The sequence below is a fragment of the Erpetoichthys calabaricus genome, chromosome 14 (genome assembly GCF_900747795.2).
Source record: "Erpetoichthys calabaricus chromosome 14, fErpCal1.3, whole genome shotgun sequence".
Lineage (NCBI taxonomy): Eukaryota > Metazoa > Chordata > Cladistia > Polypteriformes > Polypteridae > Erpetoichthys > Erpetoichthys calabaricus.
In genome coordinates, this window is record NC_041407.2 from 101442742 (window position 1) to 101460075 (window position 17334).

Below are 17334 nucleotides of genomic sequence, written 5' to 3' on the forward strand. Positions count from 1 at the left end.
CTGACACTGGGAGAGGTCAGCTGACGTCACCTGGAGGCGCACCAATCCAAATGTTCAGAGAAGGACTTCAATAGCATATATTAATATACTCATGATCCAACCTCCAAGGGGGGGGGGGCTGCCCCTACCCCCCACACACCCCCCCCATCATGTAAAAGTAATAATGAATTGGGAAGAGGAACAAGACACTGACTAAACAGAGTACTACCAATAATTTGGTTCCACTTCAAGCACCGCTTGTGGGAAAATAGAAATGTCCTTGTACTGTGTACGTGACTGCGGTGGGCTGACACCCTGCCCGGGGTTTGTTCCTGCCTTGCACCCTGTGTTGGCTGGGATTGGCTCCAGCAGACCACTGTCACCCTGTAGTTAGGATATAGTGGGTTGGATAATGGATGGATGGATGCGTACGTGAAATAATCAATCTGAAATAAACTCATTACACTATACAGTAAAATCAAAGCAGGGCCTTATATTATTTCTAAAAACGTAGTGCCACTGCCCTCATATGTGCACACAGCAAGCTTGCCATATCAATCAACACTCGGCCTTATGCGCATTTTAAGAAGAGGCCAAATATGCGCTACAGCCAAGCCACAATGAAGCCCAGCTTTTTTTCTGTAACGCAAGTCAAGTCACATTTTTTGTTCTGAAGATGGTAGAAAGAGAACTGAGTAGGCCGTGTCTGAGCGAGTGAAAATAATTAGTAACATCTAAGCTAAAGAGGAGAGACTGCGTTGGTTTGGACAAGTGCAGGGGAGAGATGTTGGGTGTATTGAGAGAGAAGGGTACTAAGGATAGAGCTGCCAGGTAAGGGGAAAAGAGGAAGGCCTAAGAGAAGGTTTATGGATGTGGTGAGATGTAGTGTAACAGAACAAGATGACGAGGGCAGGAAGATATGGAAGAAGATGATCCTCTGTGGCGACCCCTAACGGGAGCAGCCGAAAGACAAAGAAGAAGTCTCCTAAAAAAGAAAAACTTCTCATTTCCTAAGGGAAGACCTTTATTCAAATCTGCTTTCAGATGCCGAGTTTTGTACCAATATGGCACTGTGATTTGTAGCCATTTTAAATTAACTTGGACCAAATCATCTTTGAATCATCGTTAACAACATTACCAAGTACAGGTACACAGGCCGAGTTGTAGCAATCTGTGAAACAACAAAACTCTTGTGTCCCGAGCTAAAACAAAGCGCATCATTCCTCCCACAGTAACACGAGTGAATCAGCTAATTACTCAGAATCCACAAACATCCCACTATTAGATTAGATAAACTTTATTAATTTCTTGGGGAAATCCAAATGTATGCAGCAGCAGAAATATAAAAATTCTGAGTGCTCTCCCCTAGACTTTCTCGTATATTCAGATATGGGGATGGATATTTGAGGAGTAAACCGCAAGACAATGATTATATTTTTATATTATGTGCATTAAAGAACCATCAACAACAAATCAAATCAAATTCATAATATATTGAACAATTGTTATAAAATGTAAGTTGAATAAATCAGACTCTGCAGCTGCATGAATAAAAGGTAAAGTGCCACTTCTGGTTAACGGAAATAGTGCAAAAGTTGATGGAAATCTACGTTTTGCACCTAATAATTGTATGCAAAATTTGGTTGACCAACGTGAAAGCGTACTCAAGTTATCGTGATTACATACACACACACAATTCCAAAAAATGGTATTTCCGGACTCAGGGAGGTCTAAAATGTCGAGATTCATCAAAATCTCTAAACCAAATTTTTCGACGATTACACAATTGTCCCTAGTGTGTGCTTGGTGTGTGGGTGTGTGTGCCCTGCAGTAGGCTGGCACCCTGCCTGGGGTTTGTTTCCTGCCTTGCGCCCTGTGTTGGCCTGGGATTGGCTCCAGCAGACCCCCATGATCCTGTAGTTAGGATATAGCGGGTTGGATGATGACTGACTGACAACTACAGTACTTTCCCTATACTTTGTATATGAGAAGGTCAGGGAGGTCTAAAATGGAGAGATTCATCAAAATCTCAACATCAAATTTCTGGACGATTACAATTCTTTCCCTATACTTCATATACGAGAAAGTAAAAAACAGAGAGAGACGCACAGGGCAAATTATACAGCCAATCAATCTATCAATCAATTAAAAAGTAAATAAAAATGAACTTAACAAGTACATCAGGTGGAAGCGTTGGATATCCTGATAGCAGTGGGCAGAAAAGACCCCCAGAGGGGAGGGAGTGGATTTTCTTTCTTTTTCTCTCCATGAGGTGATAGCGTCATACACCGTTGATGTTTTGAAACGACAATGTGAACTTTTAAGACACCGCACAGCCTTACTTGCTGCCCTCCTGCTTATGCCCAGCTCTTTGTTGTTTATATTCCAACATAAATTCTTTATATATATTAAAAATAGCAACGGCCCCAGCACTGACCCCTGCTGAACACCACTCTTAACGGCAGCCAATTCTGATAGGGTTCCTGGCACCATCACCCATCTACACACCACACCCTGATATCTCCTAATTCCCAACCTCTCATGTGGCACGTTATCAAATTTGCATTCTGAAAATCAAGACAAAATAATATCATATGTTCCACTCTGCTCAAATCCTTTTGTTGTTTCCTCACAGTAGAAACAAAAGAATCTAAAAAAGGCAACATTTTTTTCTATCCCACATGTGACAACAATCTGCAAATTCACTGTAGAAGGGAGTCTAACACCATTTTTTGGTTCCTTTTTTTCGTTCATTTTTTTGAATTTTACTTTCTAAACAGTTCAAAACTATTAAAGAGCACCATTAAGAGACAGAGACATAAACCATCTGATGGTATTATGCTTATGTATCCTGGACAGGAAGGTTATAAACAAATATAATTGTGCAGGAACAGCACAGTCAGCCAATCAAATCCTCTCAAGCCTGAAACATCAGACGGGTTCAAACTTACAGTTGAAGATCTTATTTGACATTTACAAACCATGTCCCAATGAGGAAGCCTGAAGGTTATATAACATACCAGAAAAAATGTTTTACAATAAAAATGGACAAAAAAAAAATCTTTTTCCAAAAAAAAAAGAAAAGAAAAATGCAAACGCAGGGGGTTTACAAAACAGTTTAGCAGAAGTGTATCAAGTTCTCTGCATAAAAGGAGAAGTTGGATGGTCAAAAGAAAACCACACTGCTCACTCGCATGCCATTAAGGTTACTTACCCTGTAGAATATTTTAAGGGTCTAATGCCATTTTAGGATAGATCTGTTCTGAGCCCAGATTTAAAACCCCCACAAGGCAATGGGCTTAACAAAAAAGAAAAAAAGCATTGTCTTGAGCCAAGTCATTTTTGTGTTTTCTTTTCCTGGTAAGGGCTCTCTCCGTCGAGCTTGTTACTGGAAGACGTAGGTGTTAACAAAAATACTTTTTCAGTCAAGCCAAAAATAGTTGGACATTACCAAAACAAAGAAAGATTTCTGTCCCTTGACAGTGTGAGGGATAACTGCAGGATGTGTCACTGTGTCATGTGAAGACTATAGCCATGGCCATTGAGTACTTTTTAATTTCTTTCAATACAAATTTCAACAGGCATTGTAGAAGCAGAGTGGCACAAGCATCCTCAGCCCCAATGAAGTTACCTGGAGTCTCTGGACAGGCAGTGGAATAAAGATTTATTATATGGCGCACATACAGACTCACTACCAATGCCATGAGCAGCTCTATATTTATTACAGTTCTTATTAGGCAAGTCATTATTCATCCTCATCTGACTTCTAACATTCCCCTGCCCTTAATTAAATGCCACCATTATTTCTCAGCTGAGTGAGTGTCAAACCCCTCTCTGTCTATCATGTCTGTCTGACAAGGTCTACCTGTACTCCCTACTAGTTCAGCGCTTGCTACTATTATTTACAGTCAAAGAGTTCACATTTCCTCTCTACGCGAAGGGCCCATCCTTTTCCAGCTCTCCTCCACCTCTGACCTTTGGCTTATGAACTATTGGTGGACAATGGGGGCTCTGCCCCCTGCTCGCTTCGCTCGCCTGCCCCCGGCGTTGGGTATCCTGAAATACATTAGTCGAGCTCGTTCGTCTTGGAGCCGTGCCCGCTTTGCATACTGCGGCATTTCAGACGTGCGTTGTAGGTGCCTGCGTTCATTGATTTTATCCAGGCGGGCTCGTGTTTGTATATCCGTCAGTCGAGCTCGTTCGTTTTGAACCCATGCCTGCTTTGCTTCCGCAGTTTCAGATGCGCGTTGTAGGAGCCTGCGTTCATTGATCTTATCCAGGTGTGCTCGTGTTTGTATCGTTGAGCTGTATTGTGTTTGAATTCGGTGTAAAGCGGTCAGCTGTTTGTACAATCCCAAGCAGCACATTATTCCTAACTGCACTCCGCAGTAGTGCCACTCACAATATGGCGGTGACGCTCGCGCCTTCCATAGTAGTGCCACTCACAATATGGCGGTGACGCCTGCACCTTCACTCCATACCATCTTTGTGGACCTGTGGGGCCGCCGTAGCCTCTTCCGTTTGAATCTGGGCTGCAGGGCAGAATCCTCTTTTTTGTGTGGCTGTGTTGGTAGTCGTTAGCTATGGGCGCGTTGTTGCTTCATTTCTCATTCACGTCAGTTGAGCTGTTTCGTTTTTGGGCCGTGACTCCTTCGTGCGCAGTGGATACAACTTCGCTTGTGGTTTATGAGACGTGCTCTGTACGCACCTGCGCAGTACGTCTCATGGTCCCATCGCCGTGTACCTGCGTCCATGCCATCCGGTTTACCATTCTCGGTTAGTAATATGGATTAAATTTCGTAAGAATAAAAGCGTTAATGAAATGATGATGAGGGAGAGAAGAACATCACACATTACAGTAAGAAAGGAGATTGTCTTAATTAGGGCTGCAACGATTAGTCGTTGCAATCGACAACGTCGACACAGATTTTTTATTGTCAACACGTCATAAACAGAACCTTCAATACACAAAGAACCACATTGGTTTTTGTAACTGCAATGCACTACATGAACGTCTGGGGGCAGTATCGTTTGTCAAGACTGCACACAGTCCTACCAACAAAGAAGAACATCTGAGGAGAAGAAGAATGTAGAGGAAAATAAACGGGGTGGCAATGGCAAGTCGGATAGAGACGGGGGAAGGAGATGGAAAAAAAATTGAGACAGAAACTTTCTAAAGTGTGGGAGCACTTCACCGAAAAAGAAAAAAAAGTTGAATGCAGATTATGCAAAGCGGAGCTTTCTTTTCACGGCAGCACCAACGCAATGCACGAGCATCTGAAACGCAAGCATCCTGGAGCTGTGATGCTGCCGTCTTTTGAGAGGTAAGTTTTAGCGAATAAAGTTAGTGCCACGTGTTAACGTTGATGTTTGTACTATAATGTGTATATCAAGGTTTCAACAATGATAGTTAACCCTTAAACTGACACTTACTTGGGGGTTAATGCACAACTGGACGCCAAATACTTTTTAGCTGCACTCTTTAAGTAAACGTCACAATTCACAAAGAAAATGTGAAATTTTAATGGAACACATTTTTTTTTTCAAGCAAAGAGCATCACAATTACTGTAACACTGATCATTTTACACACTGCAAATGAACTGTAAAAACTATAAAAAAAAACTACTGCAATAATCTATTATTATATGTTCAAGGTGCAACTGAAGCCATTAATGAAATTCAGTAAATCACCGAGCCAACTGCACTTGAACTGGCTGCACGCAGGCACACAGAGGTAAGCGCTGACGCTTGCAGGCCAGTCTAATGCAGTGGCTGAATCCCGGGGACAGTGATGCTGCAAGGCGCCAGTGAACTGGTAAACTTTTCATACCATGCGGTTGGTTTTGTTTTGATTTACGTCAATATTTAAGTGACAATTCACAACACAAGAAAAATGGTACCAAGAATTTCTCTCTCTGTGTGTATATACACATTATATATATACAATCCAACATCTGTATGTCTATCCGCTTTTCACGAGAGAACTAATTAATGGATTTAGATTGGGGTTTTTTTCTATAATTTGCTTGAATATTCCAGATGATTTTGCGACTTGTCTCATTGTGCTAAGTATCATAGTTCGGTTGTGGCACAGATTAATTCGTGCAAATCCAACATACAGGTTGCAGGTTGAGGGGAGGGTGAGGCGGGACCTCAGGAGTACGGAGCCGAAAGGGGCCCTCCTCACTCATACACCAGTCTCTATTCGCGTCGCTCTACCTCTTGCCACGTGTTGGAGCGCACCCTGCCTCCGCTTAGCTAGCGACACCTGTTTGTTCAGCAGACATTATCATCTACAGATTGTTAAAAAGTAATGTTTGACATTTTTGAGAGAGAGAGAGAGATCACAGCTAGGGGTGTTTTAGTGGGTACCTGCTCATTGGCAGAGATATTGCGGCCACATGATCTTCTCCCTGCGCGGGGGATGCTCTCCTGTCAGAGCTGAATACGATCAGACACAGTAGCAACGTTTGATGTTGGAGCGTGCCTACCTTCTGCTTGGCCAGAGATACCTTGCCAACTTTTTACATTTTTGGCAAAGAGATCACAGCTACATTCTCGCCCCGATAGAAAAACCAAAAATATTACATATCAAGAGGCCCTCGGAAACAAAAGTTATCAATATAAATTCTTCTTAGTAGAAATTATTACTTTTTTTTTTTTGATTTTTGATGTTTGTCCAGTTTCACTATTACATGGGCGGAACCACGGGGGACAGCTAGAATGCGATAAAATGATTATTTCTGGATCCTTTTTGCTGTCACAGACAGACACCAGAAGCATAGGACACGCAGATCAATACTTGACAACTGTCACAATGTGGGTAGTAACCAGTCCGCTGTGACTCCCAGGTGTGTCTCCTAAGGTATGCTTTTAATTTTCATACCTCCCATTGTGTATTCAAACCTCACATTTTTACTTCCTACGTGTAATTCTTTACATTTACTAACATTATGCTTCAACTGCCATAGATCTGCCAGAGCCTGTCCGCTGTCCAAGTCCCTCTGTGGTGATTTAGCTGATCCCACATCATCTGCCCTTCCACCTCGTTTGGTATCATTTGCAAACTCAAACAGCTTACCAATTTCATTCTAGTCTAACACGGACAACGCTGTATTTGAAAGTGGGCCTGGACCGCAGGTTAAGAGTTTCTCAAACACACACAAAGAATAAGTCTAATTTATTTCTTCACAAACATGGTAAATATGCATTTGCCTTGCAAAACTGTGCTCTAAAGTTAAACGTTTTCTATCGGTCCTTTCTGAAAAGGAAGTAAAACACTGAAAGAGAGCACTTCAAGTGTCTTTTTAATTTGAATACGTTGTGTTTCACTTAATGTTAATCTAATTTTGTCGTTAATCGCATTGGTGTTTTGTTAAGGGGGTGTACGGGTGTGCTTCTGTGTCTGATGTTATTTTCTCTGTGCTGACCTTAAACAGAAGGGGCCACATCTGCATCGTTGCATTCTCTGCGCAGCAAAAAATCTGACACACGCCAGCAGCACACATGGATGTGTGCCTGTGTCATTTAATTTATTGTATCTCAATGGAAGCTTCTGCGTTAGAGCGTGATATCATTAGTCGGGACATTGTTAACAGAGTATCCATATTACTAACCGAGAATGCTAAACCGGATGATGGACGCAGGCACATCCGGCAATGGGCCGTAGCTGCAAAAAGACGTACTGCGCAGGCGCAAAAAGAGTCCGCGAGAGTCGGCTGAGGAGCCGAGAAAGGCGGACAAAAGAGGGCGAGAGAGGCGGATGAGGGGCCGCGAGAGGCGGACAAGACCACAGAAAAAAGGAGTGAGCACAGGAAAAATGGAGAAATGAGTCGCAAAGAGCACCGAAAAAAGGAAAAGGCACATAAAAAAGTATTCAAACGCAAGCAAAGCATGAAACACATTGCACACGAAACTAGACCCAAAAAAAAAAAAAAAAAAAAAGAGGCTCACGCACAACAGCAAGGCACCCCCCAACCCCCCCCCCCCCCCTACAGACACCGGACGGGACACACACCAAGAGGGGGATTCAACAAGCCCATGGAACACAAAAAAAAGAACACAAAACCACCCCACAGACCCTACAAGCAACGGACGGGACACACACAAAGAGGGGGATTCAACAAGACACAGGAACACAAAAAGAAAGAAGACGCTCGCGCAACAACAATCCTCACCCCACCCCCCCCACACACACACATCCATAAGAAGTGACACCCAAAGCCACATATTCTAAAGTGAACGTCAACACCTTCACACTAGACAGCATAGGTGGATCTCCTTACAATAAAGCACTATTAACCGTTCAACTGCAGAAAAGGAAACATATTAACAGTGACTGCGATCGTCCTTATTACTTATCCATATTTCGCATGCTGAGAAAGAAACAAGTCATGAATACACGGTCACGGGTACAAAACGAAAAGGAAATGATAACAGGAACAAACACACGAACACGAAAGAAACAACAAAATAGACGGCTATGCAGCATAGGTGGATCTCATTACAATAAGGCACTATTAACCATTCAACCGCAGAAAAGGCTCCATATTAACAGTGAGTGCAATACTCCTTATTACTTATCCATATTTGTAAAAGAAAAAATGTCTCGACTCCAAAAACGCAAAGCTCAACTAAAGCTTCTAACTAACGATGTACCTAAAAGTAAAAACTTTATGAACTGCATTAGATCCTACAATAGTTCATTTGCTTTTGCATATACCGGAGTAAATATCAGGCCACCAAAAGGCAATGGACCATACTGCTTTCGCATATGTGCACAAATACTGCATCGCATTGGAACAGTGCACCCTGAAACAAATCAACAACGCAAATATGCACAAATCTACATCCTAGATCCACATTACGCAATCTATCAATCAAAGTGCTGCATCGCAACAGGCACGGATTCAAAACGAAACACCTCCCGTCTCAGACATACGTTAATGGCAGCGAAGGCTACAACGGGCTTCTCACACAGCACAGGCAAATTGATTACAGCTCCAAAACAACACGTCCCAAATACTACACATGCAACAACGCGCCTCTCAAACGGCACAAGGAAAACATACACCAGGAAAATTCATTCGGATTAATGAATGTCATTTGCAATCATTGTCATTCAGTTCACTTCCCTGAAGAAACAACTGGCAATACAAGTTATACATTTACACGTTGTTGTCAAAAGGGTCAAATTAGACTGCCTTCTTTACATTCATATACTGAATATCTACAGAAGCTTATAACTGACGATGTACCTGAAAGTTAAATCTTTATCAACTGCATTAGATCCTACAAATCGGTATCCACTATGAACATTAACGGTGGCACTGCACGTGACATCCGTCTTGAAAAAATGTTGTTTATTGATGAATGTTCAATGACATGAAGTCACTTACTCAACACCATTCATAAACTTCTACAAACGTTTATGAATAATAATATTCCATTTGGAGGAAAGGTACTTTTATGAGGAGGAGATTTTAGACAGTGATTAGCTATTCTTCCAGATGCCATGCACTCAGCTATTGTTCAGTGCACCTTAAAATACGCAGACAATTGGCATTACTTTCAAAAGATACAGTTAGTAAAAAAGATACGATGTCCAGAACCAGATCATAACAATTGCTTATTACAACTGAGAGATGGTACACTCACCAATACAGATGGACTTCAGCCACATATTATTACAATTCCTCAAGCCTATCTGCGACGACTTAGTTACAGAGACATTTGGAACAGCAATCTCATTAGACCAAATGCCCCTTTTAACACAACGCACTATATTATGTCCAAAAAATATTAATGTGGAAAACATAAATACCCAAGTCATTCCATTACTTCCTGGAGAGACACAACTCTTTCTAAGCTCTGACAAACTTGACTCTGATCACAACAATAACCATCTTAAATGACCTTACAAGTTCTGAGCTGGAATTACCTTTTACACTTAAATGGCGTGTACAAAGACATTTTCAAATAAACCTTTACACTGTGCCACACACTTTATTGTTTGATTTCTATTTGCATCATCTACACCGTCACACTATTCTATATCTCATTCATACATCACGCTCTTTGTCATTCCCAACACCAGGGGTTGGCGAGCGAAGCGAGCAGGGGGCGGAGCCCCCTAGTTAACTCTAGTTAACGCCCTTAGATGAAAGAATCCCCGGAGTCAAACGCACACCCAGGGACCGTTTGTTTAGTCAGCACAGCAAAAGGAACGTCACAATTCACCTGCTGCCAGGCCTCCTACATTCTTCAGGATTCTCCCCATTTTTTTTGCTTAAGATTCCTTCATGCCAGAGTCAACCAATCAGGGAAGGCCAATTTTAAAGCCCAAACAAATGTACCTTCTGTCATTGCTAGGAATGTCCAGTTTCACTTTAGATACAACATACAGAACCTCCAGCCTGCTGTGACTACCCAGATGTTGCAAAAAAAAAAAAAAATGTGCCCCAGAGTTGATGTATTTCTAGAAACTTCTACAGAATAAAGGAAGAGTATTTGTTAGATAACATACAATATGGGCCTAACCCTAATAATTATATATTTTGTTTTCATATCAACATGTTTTGCCATATATGGAGATAATCAAAATTTAAGCTTCATATTTTCAGGATGCAACCAGTGACCTTTGAAACAATTTCACACACACATTAAAAAAAAAAAAAAAAAAAGATTTAATTCTGAATGGATTTCTGGAAAAACAACCTCACACACAGAACAAAACAAAACAAAAACCAAAAAAGATTTCTATGAAGACCGCAAAGCATGATGTGGTGTTACACAGTCAAAAGCAAATGGCAGCAATGCATAATGTTGTGTACTAAAAACAAACAAAAAAAAATCGGGATTGGTCTCCCCTCGACTTTCTCGTATACTCAGATATGGGGATGGATATTTGAGGAGTAAACTGCAAGAAATGATTTTTATATTATGCACATTAAAGAACCATCAACAACAAATCAAATTAATAATACATTGAATTATTATAAAAGAAGTTGAATAAATCAGACTCTGTAGCTGCATGAATTTAAAAAAAAAACAAAACAAAACTTGAGTATATGTTCAAGTAAAGAACCACTTCCTATTAGCAGAAATAGCCCAAAAATTGAAAGAAATCTATGTTTTGTACCTAATACTTGTATGCAAAATTTAGTTGACCAACGTGAAAGCGTATTCAAGTTACCGTGTTTACACACACACACACAGACAGAATTCCAAAAACGGTATTTTCGGACTCAGGGAGGTCTAAAACATCGAGATTCATCAAACTCTCGACATCAAATTTTTGGATGATTACAGTACTTTCCCTATACTTCGTATATGAGAAAGTAAAAAGAAACCAACAGCACCCATAAATAAAAATATTGAAGAAAGGTTGTCTAGTATATCCAAGGACTACATCTCTTGCCCACTATGGTGCTACTAAATACTGCTGTCTTTAACTGGACCGCCACGCAGGTTTCTGACAGTCTTCAGTAGCAAAATTGGCAAAATATAAAAGAGAGAGTGTCAGACGGAAGGCTCGCGCCAATGCTCTCACCCATTTCTTTGATTCAGTGTAGGCTCCCCGTTCACACAGTAGAAAATCCTCATTCAAAGACGTCATCCATCTATTGAACCCCCTCTGTATGATGGGTCTCGCTGAAAAATACTTCAGTAAAACAACAGGCCATGAAATGAGCAATTTAGTTAAGAAAAAGGTAACAGCTTTCACTGCTATACCTGGGCTACATTCACATGACTACTTTTTCATTAAATAACTGCGATATACTGTATACCCTGCTGTTCTTTCTTAAACTCTGTGAAGTGCTTTAAGCATGGGAAAGGTGCTATATAAATAAAATTTATTATTATTTTCAATCAAACGTTCTGTGTTCATAATAGCATTTTGATGTGTGTCACTAGTTCACACTAAAACAACTGAAAACACATGACGTAGATATTTAGATTTATTTTTTCTTTGTTATTCATTATTATTCTTTCCTAATCTTATTTATCTTTTTCTTTTCTTGTAACTTTCTCACTGACACCTTGTAAAGCACTTTGAGCTCCATTCTTTGTATCTACAAATAAATGGTGTTGTTCACCTACATAGGGAATGCACACATTGGTGGAAAAATCCTCAAAGGGCTAGCAACACCGCCGGCCAACTGCAGCAACCCGTAAAGGACTTACCTCGGGGGTGCGTAGGAAGCACCGAAGTGCACGAAACGCAATTTAGATGCGTACAAGTAAGAAACACAAGCATCATGGAAAGCAACTCCTTTATGTCCAGCATAATGGAATACAGTTTTCTTCCACGAAGGGTGACCAATCAAGAGGGTGACATACAGTAATAAGCAGGACTCAATCAGGTACCAACCACGGGATAAGTACAAACAAATCAGAGCGCGATTAGAGTCTGCGTTTTCCCTCAAACAAACTGCAATGCCGAGTCTGTATTTTCCGAGGGGCCTTTTTTCAAAAAGGCTTCCATTACTGGAGGTTAAAAACACAGAGGACCAAAAAGCGAAAAACAAAAAAGCAAGGTCGGTCTTTTTTAAATGAAAATGTAGAAGTGTGGATAGAGCCTTAGTTTTACAGACATAATCACAGATGTGCTCATTATATTATATATATATATATATATATATATATATATAGTATATAAATCCAATGTCTGTCTGTCTGCTTATCTCTCATTGCGCTAAGTATTACAGTTCGGTTGTAGCACTGATTTATTTGCGTGAATCCGAGAGAGAGGCTGCGGGCCGAGGGGAGGGGGAGGCAGGACCTTTGGAGTGGAGAGCCGGATGTGGCCCACCTCACTTACGCATGCACCAGCCTCTGTTCGAGTTGCTTTACTCCTCACCAAGTGTTGGAGTGTGCCTTGCCTCCACTTAGCTAGCGATACCTGTTTGTGATGGTAGACGTTATCATCTAGAGCAGCGGTTCTCAATCTGTGGGGCAGGCCCCCCTAGGGGGGCGCGAAGTAACAAAAAGGGGGGCGCGAAGATGTGAAAAAAAGAAAACAAGAATCGAAAATAGGAAAAATACATCTATTGAAACCAAAACAAATTACTGTAACTTAAACTACATTCTGATACTAGAAAAATAAATATTGAGTTAGATAAATGTCGATAAAAGTTAAGTAGGTATAATAAAATATGCATCTATGATATATCATTAATTAAAAAAAGAACAAATTGGTATTAGTGGGCTCCTTTCAAAAAAAACTTGGGGGGGGGGGGTGCGATTAAAACTGTTATGAAAACTCGGGTCGCAAATACTTAAAAGTTGAGAAACGCTGACCTAGAGATTGTTAAAGAGTAACGTTTGACGTTTTTGAGAGAGAGAGAGAGAGAGAGAGAGAGAGAGAGAGAGAGAGAGAGAGATCAGAGCTACGTGTATTTTAGAGGGTAGCTGCTGATAGGCAGAGATATCACGACCATGTGCTCTTCTTCCCAGCGGGGGACGCTCTCCCATCAGAGCTAAACATAATCAGATACAGTGCCAACGAATTGACGTTGGAGCGTACCTACCTTCCGCATGGCCAGAGATACCTTGCCAACTATTTACACTTTTGGCAAAGAGATCACAACTACGTTCTCGCTCCTGATAGCAAAACCAAAAATATTGTATATCAAGAGGCCCTCGGATGCAAAAGCTATCAATATAAATTCTACTCAGTACAAATTATATTATTTTTTATTGATTTTTAAAGTTTGTCCTGCTTCACAACTACGCAGGCGAAGCCACAGGGGAAGCTAGTAAAGTATATACTGTATTTATCTATATATATAAAATCCCTATGTGCGTCCAGGTGTCCGTGTGTGGGTGTGTTCTGATGAAGTGCGCATGCGTGGAGCACAGTGCGATGCGCGATATTACTGTCAGAGAAAGTTAGAGGCACTTTACGGAAATACAAACCAGTATTACTGCGAGAGGAAATTAAAGGTACACAATACAGTGACGCATATTACAGCCACATACAAGCCAGTATTACTGTCAGAGGAGATTAAAGGCATATTACCGACGCGCACGCCTGTATTACCGCCAGACAAAATTAAAGGTATATTACGGACGTACAAGCCAGCGGACGTACAAGACGGTATCCTTCAATAAGGGCGCGCACAAAAAGGCGAGCCTCAAAAGGGCGACCTCAGATGGGCGCGTGTAAATAAAGATCTGCACCTTTGTTGCTCTTCACATATTCCAGAGCCATTTGAACTAAATTATCTACGATTGAGGTCGCCCTTTTGAAGCTCGCCTTTTTGTGCGCGCCCTTATTGAATAGAGCCGTACAAGACAGTATTACTGTCACAGAAAATTAAAGACACACAATACACGGCAGCAGCCCACGAAGAACGGTCAGCTCAGCAAGAACACATCAACAAAAGAAAGGCTGAAAGTAAGAAAAATACGACCAACAAAAAGAATGAGGTCAAAGTCCCTAGACTGTTCCTACTAATGTTTATGCACTACTGTTCTAGCGGCCGTTATTGTAACGGGCTAAATGACTAGTGTGTATATATATATATATATATATATATATATATATATATATATATATATATATATATAAAAAAAAACACATACAGTATCATTAACCTAAGAGTACATACAGTATCGTTAACCCAGAATCATTAACCTAAGTTTGAATATATTTGAAGATTTACTTATTTTTAATTGGAATATTCAAATATGTTAAACTAACCAAACAAGTAACATTATCACTCCTGTAATGTATGTTATATGAAAACACACTGCACAAGTAAACATTTATTTCATTTTGAAACTGCCCAAGGTGAGCCGTCACACTTCTAACTAAAGGGATAGGCATAAGGAAATACTTAAATTGTTCTTTTAGTAATTGCTTTGTCCTCCCATTTTCCATTTCTCAGTCAGAGGTTTCCTGCTGACATTAGGCTCACATCTTACCGTGCCAATTATTTAATGTATGTAATGAAGTTTCGAGGTAAGAACATAAGGAATCTGAGAAACGAGAGGAGACCACTTGTTTGTTTAGCTAGTAGCTAAGATGTTCCAATGTCTCATCTAGATCTTTCTTAAAGGCTGCCAGGGTTTCTGCTTCATCTTCATGTCCTGGTAATTTGTTCCACATTCCCACAACTCTCTAATAATAATAATTCTTAATATTTATATAGTGTTTGTCTCGCTACTCAAAGCGCTTTTTCATAGTGAGTGGGGAGCCAATTCAACTACCATTAATGTGAAGCACCCACCTGAATGATGCGACAGCAGCCATTTTTGCACCAGTAGTGGTAGTGAGAGAGACAGACTGGGGATGATTAGGGGGGACAGAATGACAAGGCTGTGGCAGGACATTGGGATAAGCCCTCTTTATGAAGGATGCCCAGGAATTTTTAATGAGCACAGAGAGTCAGGATCTCAGTTGTCATCTAATCCAAAAGACGGCACCATTTCTTACAGCACAGTGTCCCCGTCACTGCTATGAGATCCACATTCAGACCACAGGGTGAGCGCCCCCCGCTGGCTTTGCCAACACCTTCTTCCAGCAGCAAACCCAGCTTTTACTAGGTGGTCTCTCATCCAAGTCCTGACCAGGCCTGAACATGCTGAGTTTCAGGTGGCTATCCTGTTCTGAAATGCAGATGGTATGGCTGCTGTGTAAAGAAATGCTTCATGGCTTCAGTCTTAAATGCCCTTACACTTAATTTCCTCAAGTCTGACAGATCTGCTTGCTAATCATGGCAGTGGAGAGTGTAAATCTGTAATTTGTTTGTGATGCTCCACTCCCAACCACCATGTTACTTGGCTCCAATCACTGAAAGACTGTTTGCTCTGCTACACAAGGGACTGCTGACAGGGAGCGACTAATGGTCCCCGGAGCCTTGCAAGTCAAACTACAGACGAGGCTTTCTAACAACACTGGCTAATGGATTGAGAAAAAAAATGACCTTAGCCACTGAGTACAGTGATCCCCCGCTATATCGTGGCACAGTTATCGCACCCCCACTATATCGCGGATTTTTCTGTGGAACATATCTAATTTTCTATCGCGGAAAGCTGTGGTTTTTTTATGGGTTTTTGAATTTTACTAAACTATTAATAACAACAATGTATTACTGTAATTATAACATATATACTGTATATACCTGTACTGTATATAAATAAAAATAGAGTAAAAATTCAATAAGTACATCCTACCTGAAGTGTACTTTGCAGCCAATTCATAACAAACCATACTCGTTTCATTTGTCACTACGCGTGCTAGACAAGAGTTCGTTGGAACAATACGTATTATAATTTATAATAACTATAACACAACTGTAAATATTGACAAAAATGCAGTAAAAAGTCAATATGTATATACAGTAATCCCTCCTCCATCGCGGGGGTTGCGTTCCAGAGCCACCCGCGAAATAAGAAAATCCGCGAAGTAGAAACCATATGTTTATATGGTTATTTTTATATTGTCATGCTTGGGTCACAGATTTGCGCAGAAACACAGGAGGTTGTAGAGAGACAGGAACGTTATTCAAACACTGCAAACAAACATTTGTCTCTTTTTCAAAAGTTTAAACTGTGCTCCATGACAAGACAGAGATGACAGTTCAGTCTCACAATTAAAAGAATGCAAACATATCTTCCTCTTCAAAGGAGTGCGTGTCAGGAGCACAGAATGTCACATAGATAGAGAAAACAATCTCTAGCAAACAAATCAATAGGGCTGTTTGGCTTGTAAGTATGCGAAGCACCGCGGCACAAAGCTGTTGAAGGCGGCAGCTCACACCCCCTCGTCAGGAGCAGGAAGAGAGAGAGAGAGAGAGAGAGAGAGAGAGAGAGAGAGAGAGAGATAAAAAAATCAATACGTGCCCTTTGAGCTTTTGAGTATGCGAAGCACCGTGCAGCATACTTAAAAGCTGCACACAGAAGGTAGCAACGTGAAGATAATCTTTCAGCATTTTTAGAGGAGTGTCCGTATCGTCTAGGTGTGCGAACAGCCCCCCTGCTCACACCCCCTACATCAGGATCACAGATACTCAGCGCAAGAGAGAGAGAAAGAAAAGTAAGTTGGGTAGCTTCTCGGCCATCTGCCAATAGCGTCCCTTGTATGAAATCAACTGGGCAAACCAACTGAGGAAGCATGTACCAGAAATTAAAAGACCCATTGTCCTCAGAAATCCGCGAAGCAGCGATAAATCCGCGATATATATTTAAATATGCTTACATATAAAATCCGCGATGGAGTGAAGCCGCGAAAGGCGAAGCGCGATATAGCGAGGGATTACTGTACAAGGGCAATCCCAAAAGTAAGGTCTAATATTTTTTTAGAAATACAAACAACCGTTTATTTTCTATAATATTTACATCATTTT

General features: G+C 40.9%; 1 protein-coding gene across 7 annotated transcripts in view; it reads right to left on the minus strand.

Annotated features, from left to right (window-relative positions):
- The window catches only part of stat3 (signal transducer and activator of transcription 3 (acute-phase response factor)), a 109008-nt gene that overhangs the window by 61397 nt on the left and 30277 nt on the right, over positions 1 to 17334 (minus strand). For 3 of the 7 annotated variants that reach the window (XM_028819813.2, XM_028819809.2, XM_051918835.1), the window contains exon 1: positions 11532 to 11551. The exons of 1 other annotated variant lie outside the window; for it this stretch is intronic. In XM_028819813.2, coding sequence (XP_028675646.1) covers positions 11532 to 11535 — 4 coding nt within the window. In that variant the 5' untranslated portion in view covers positions 11536 to 11551. Of the gene's footprint in view, positions 1 to 11531; positions 11552 to 17334 lie in introns of those variants that run through there. 3 more of the 7 variants (XM_028819814.2, XM_028819812.2, XM_028819811.2) reach the window with 1 other exon arrangement.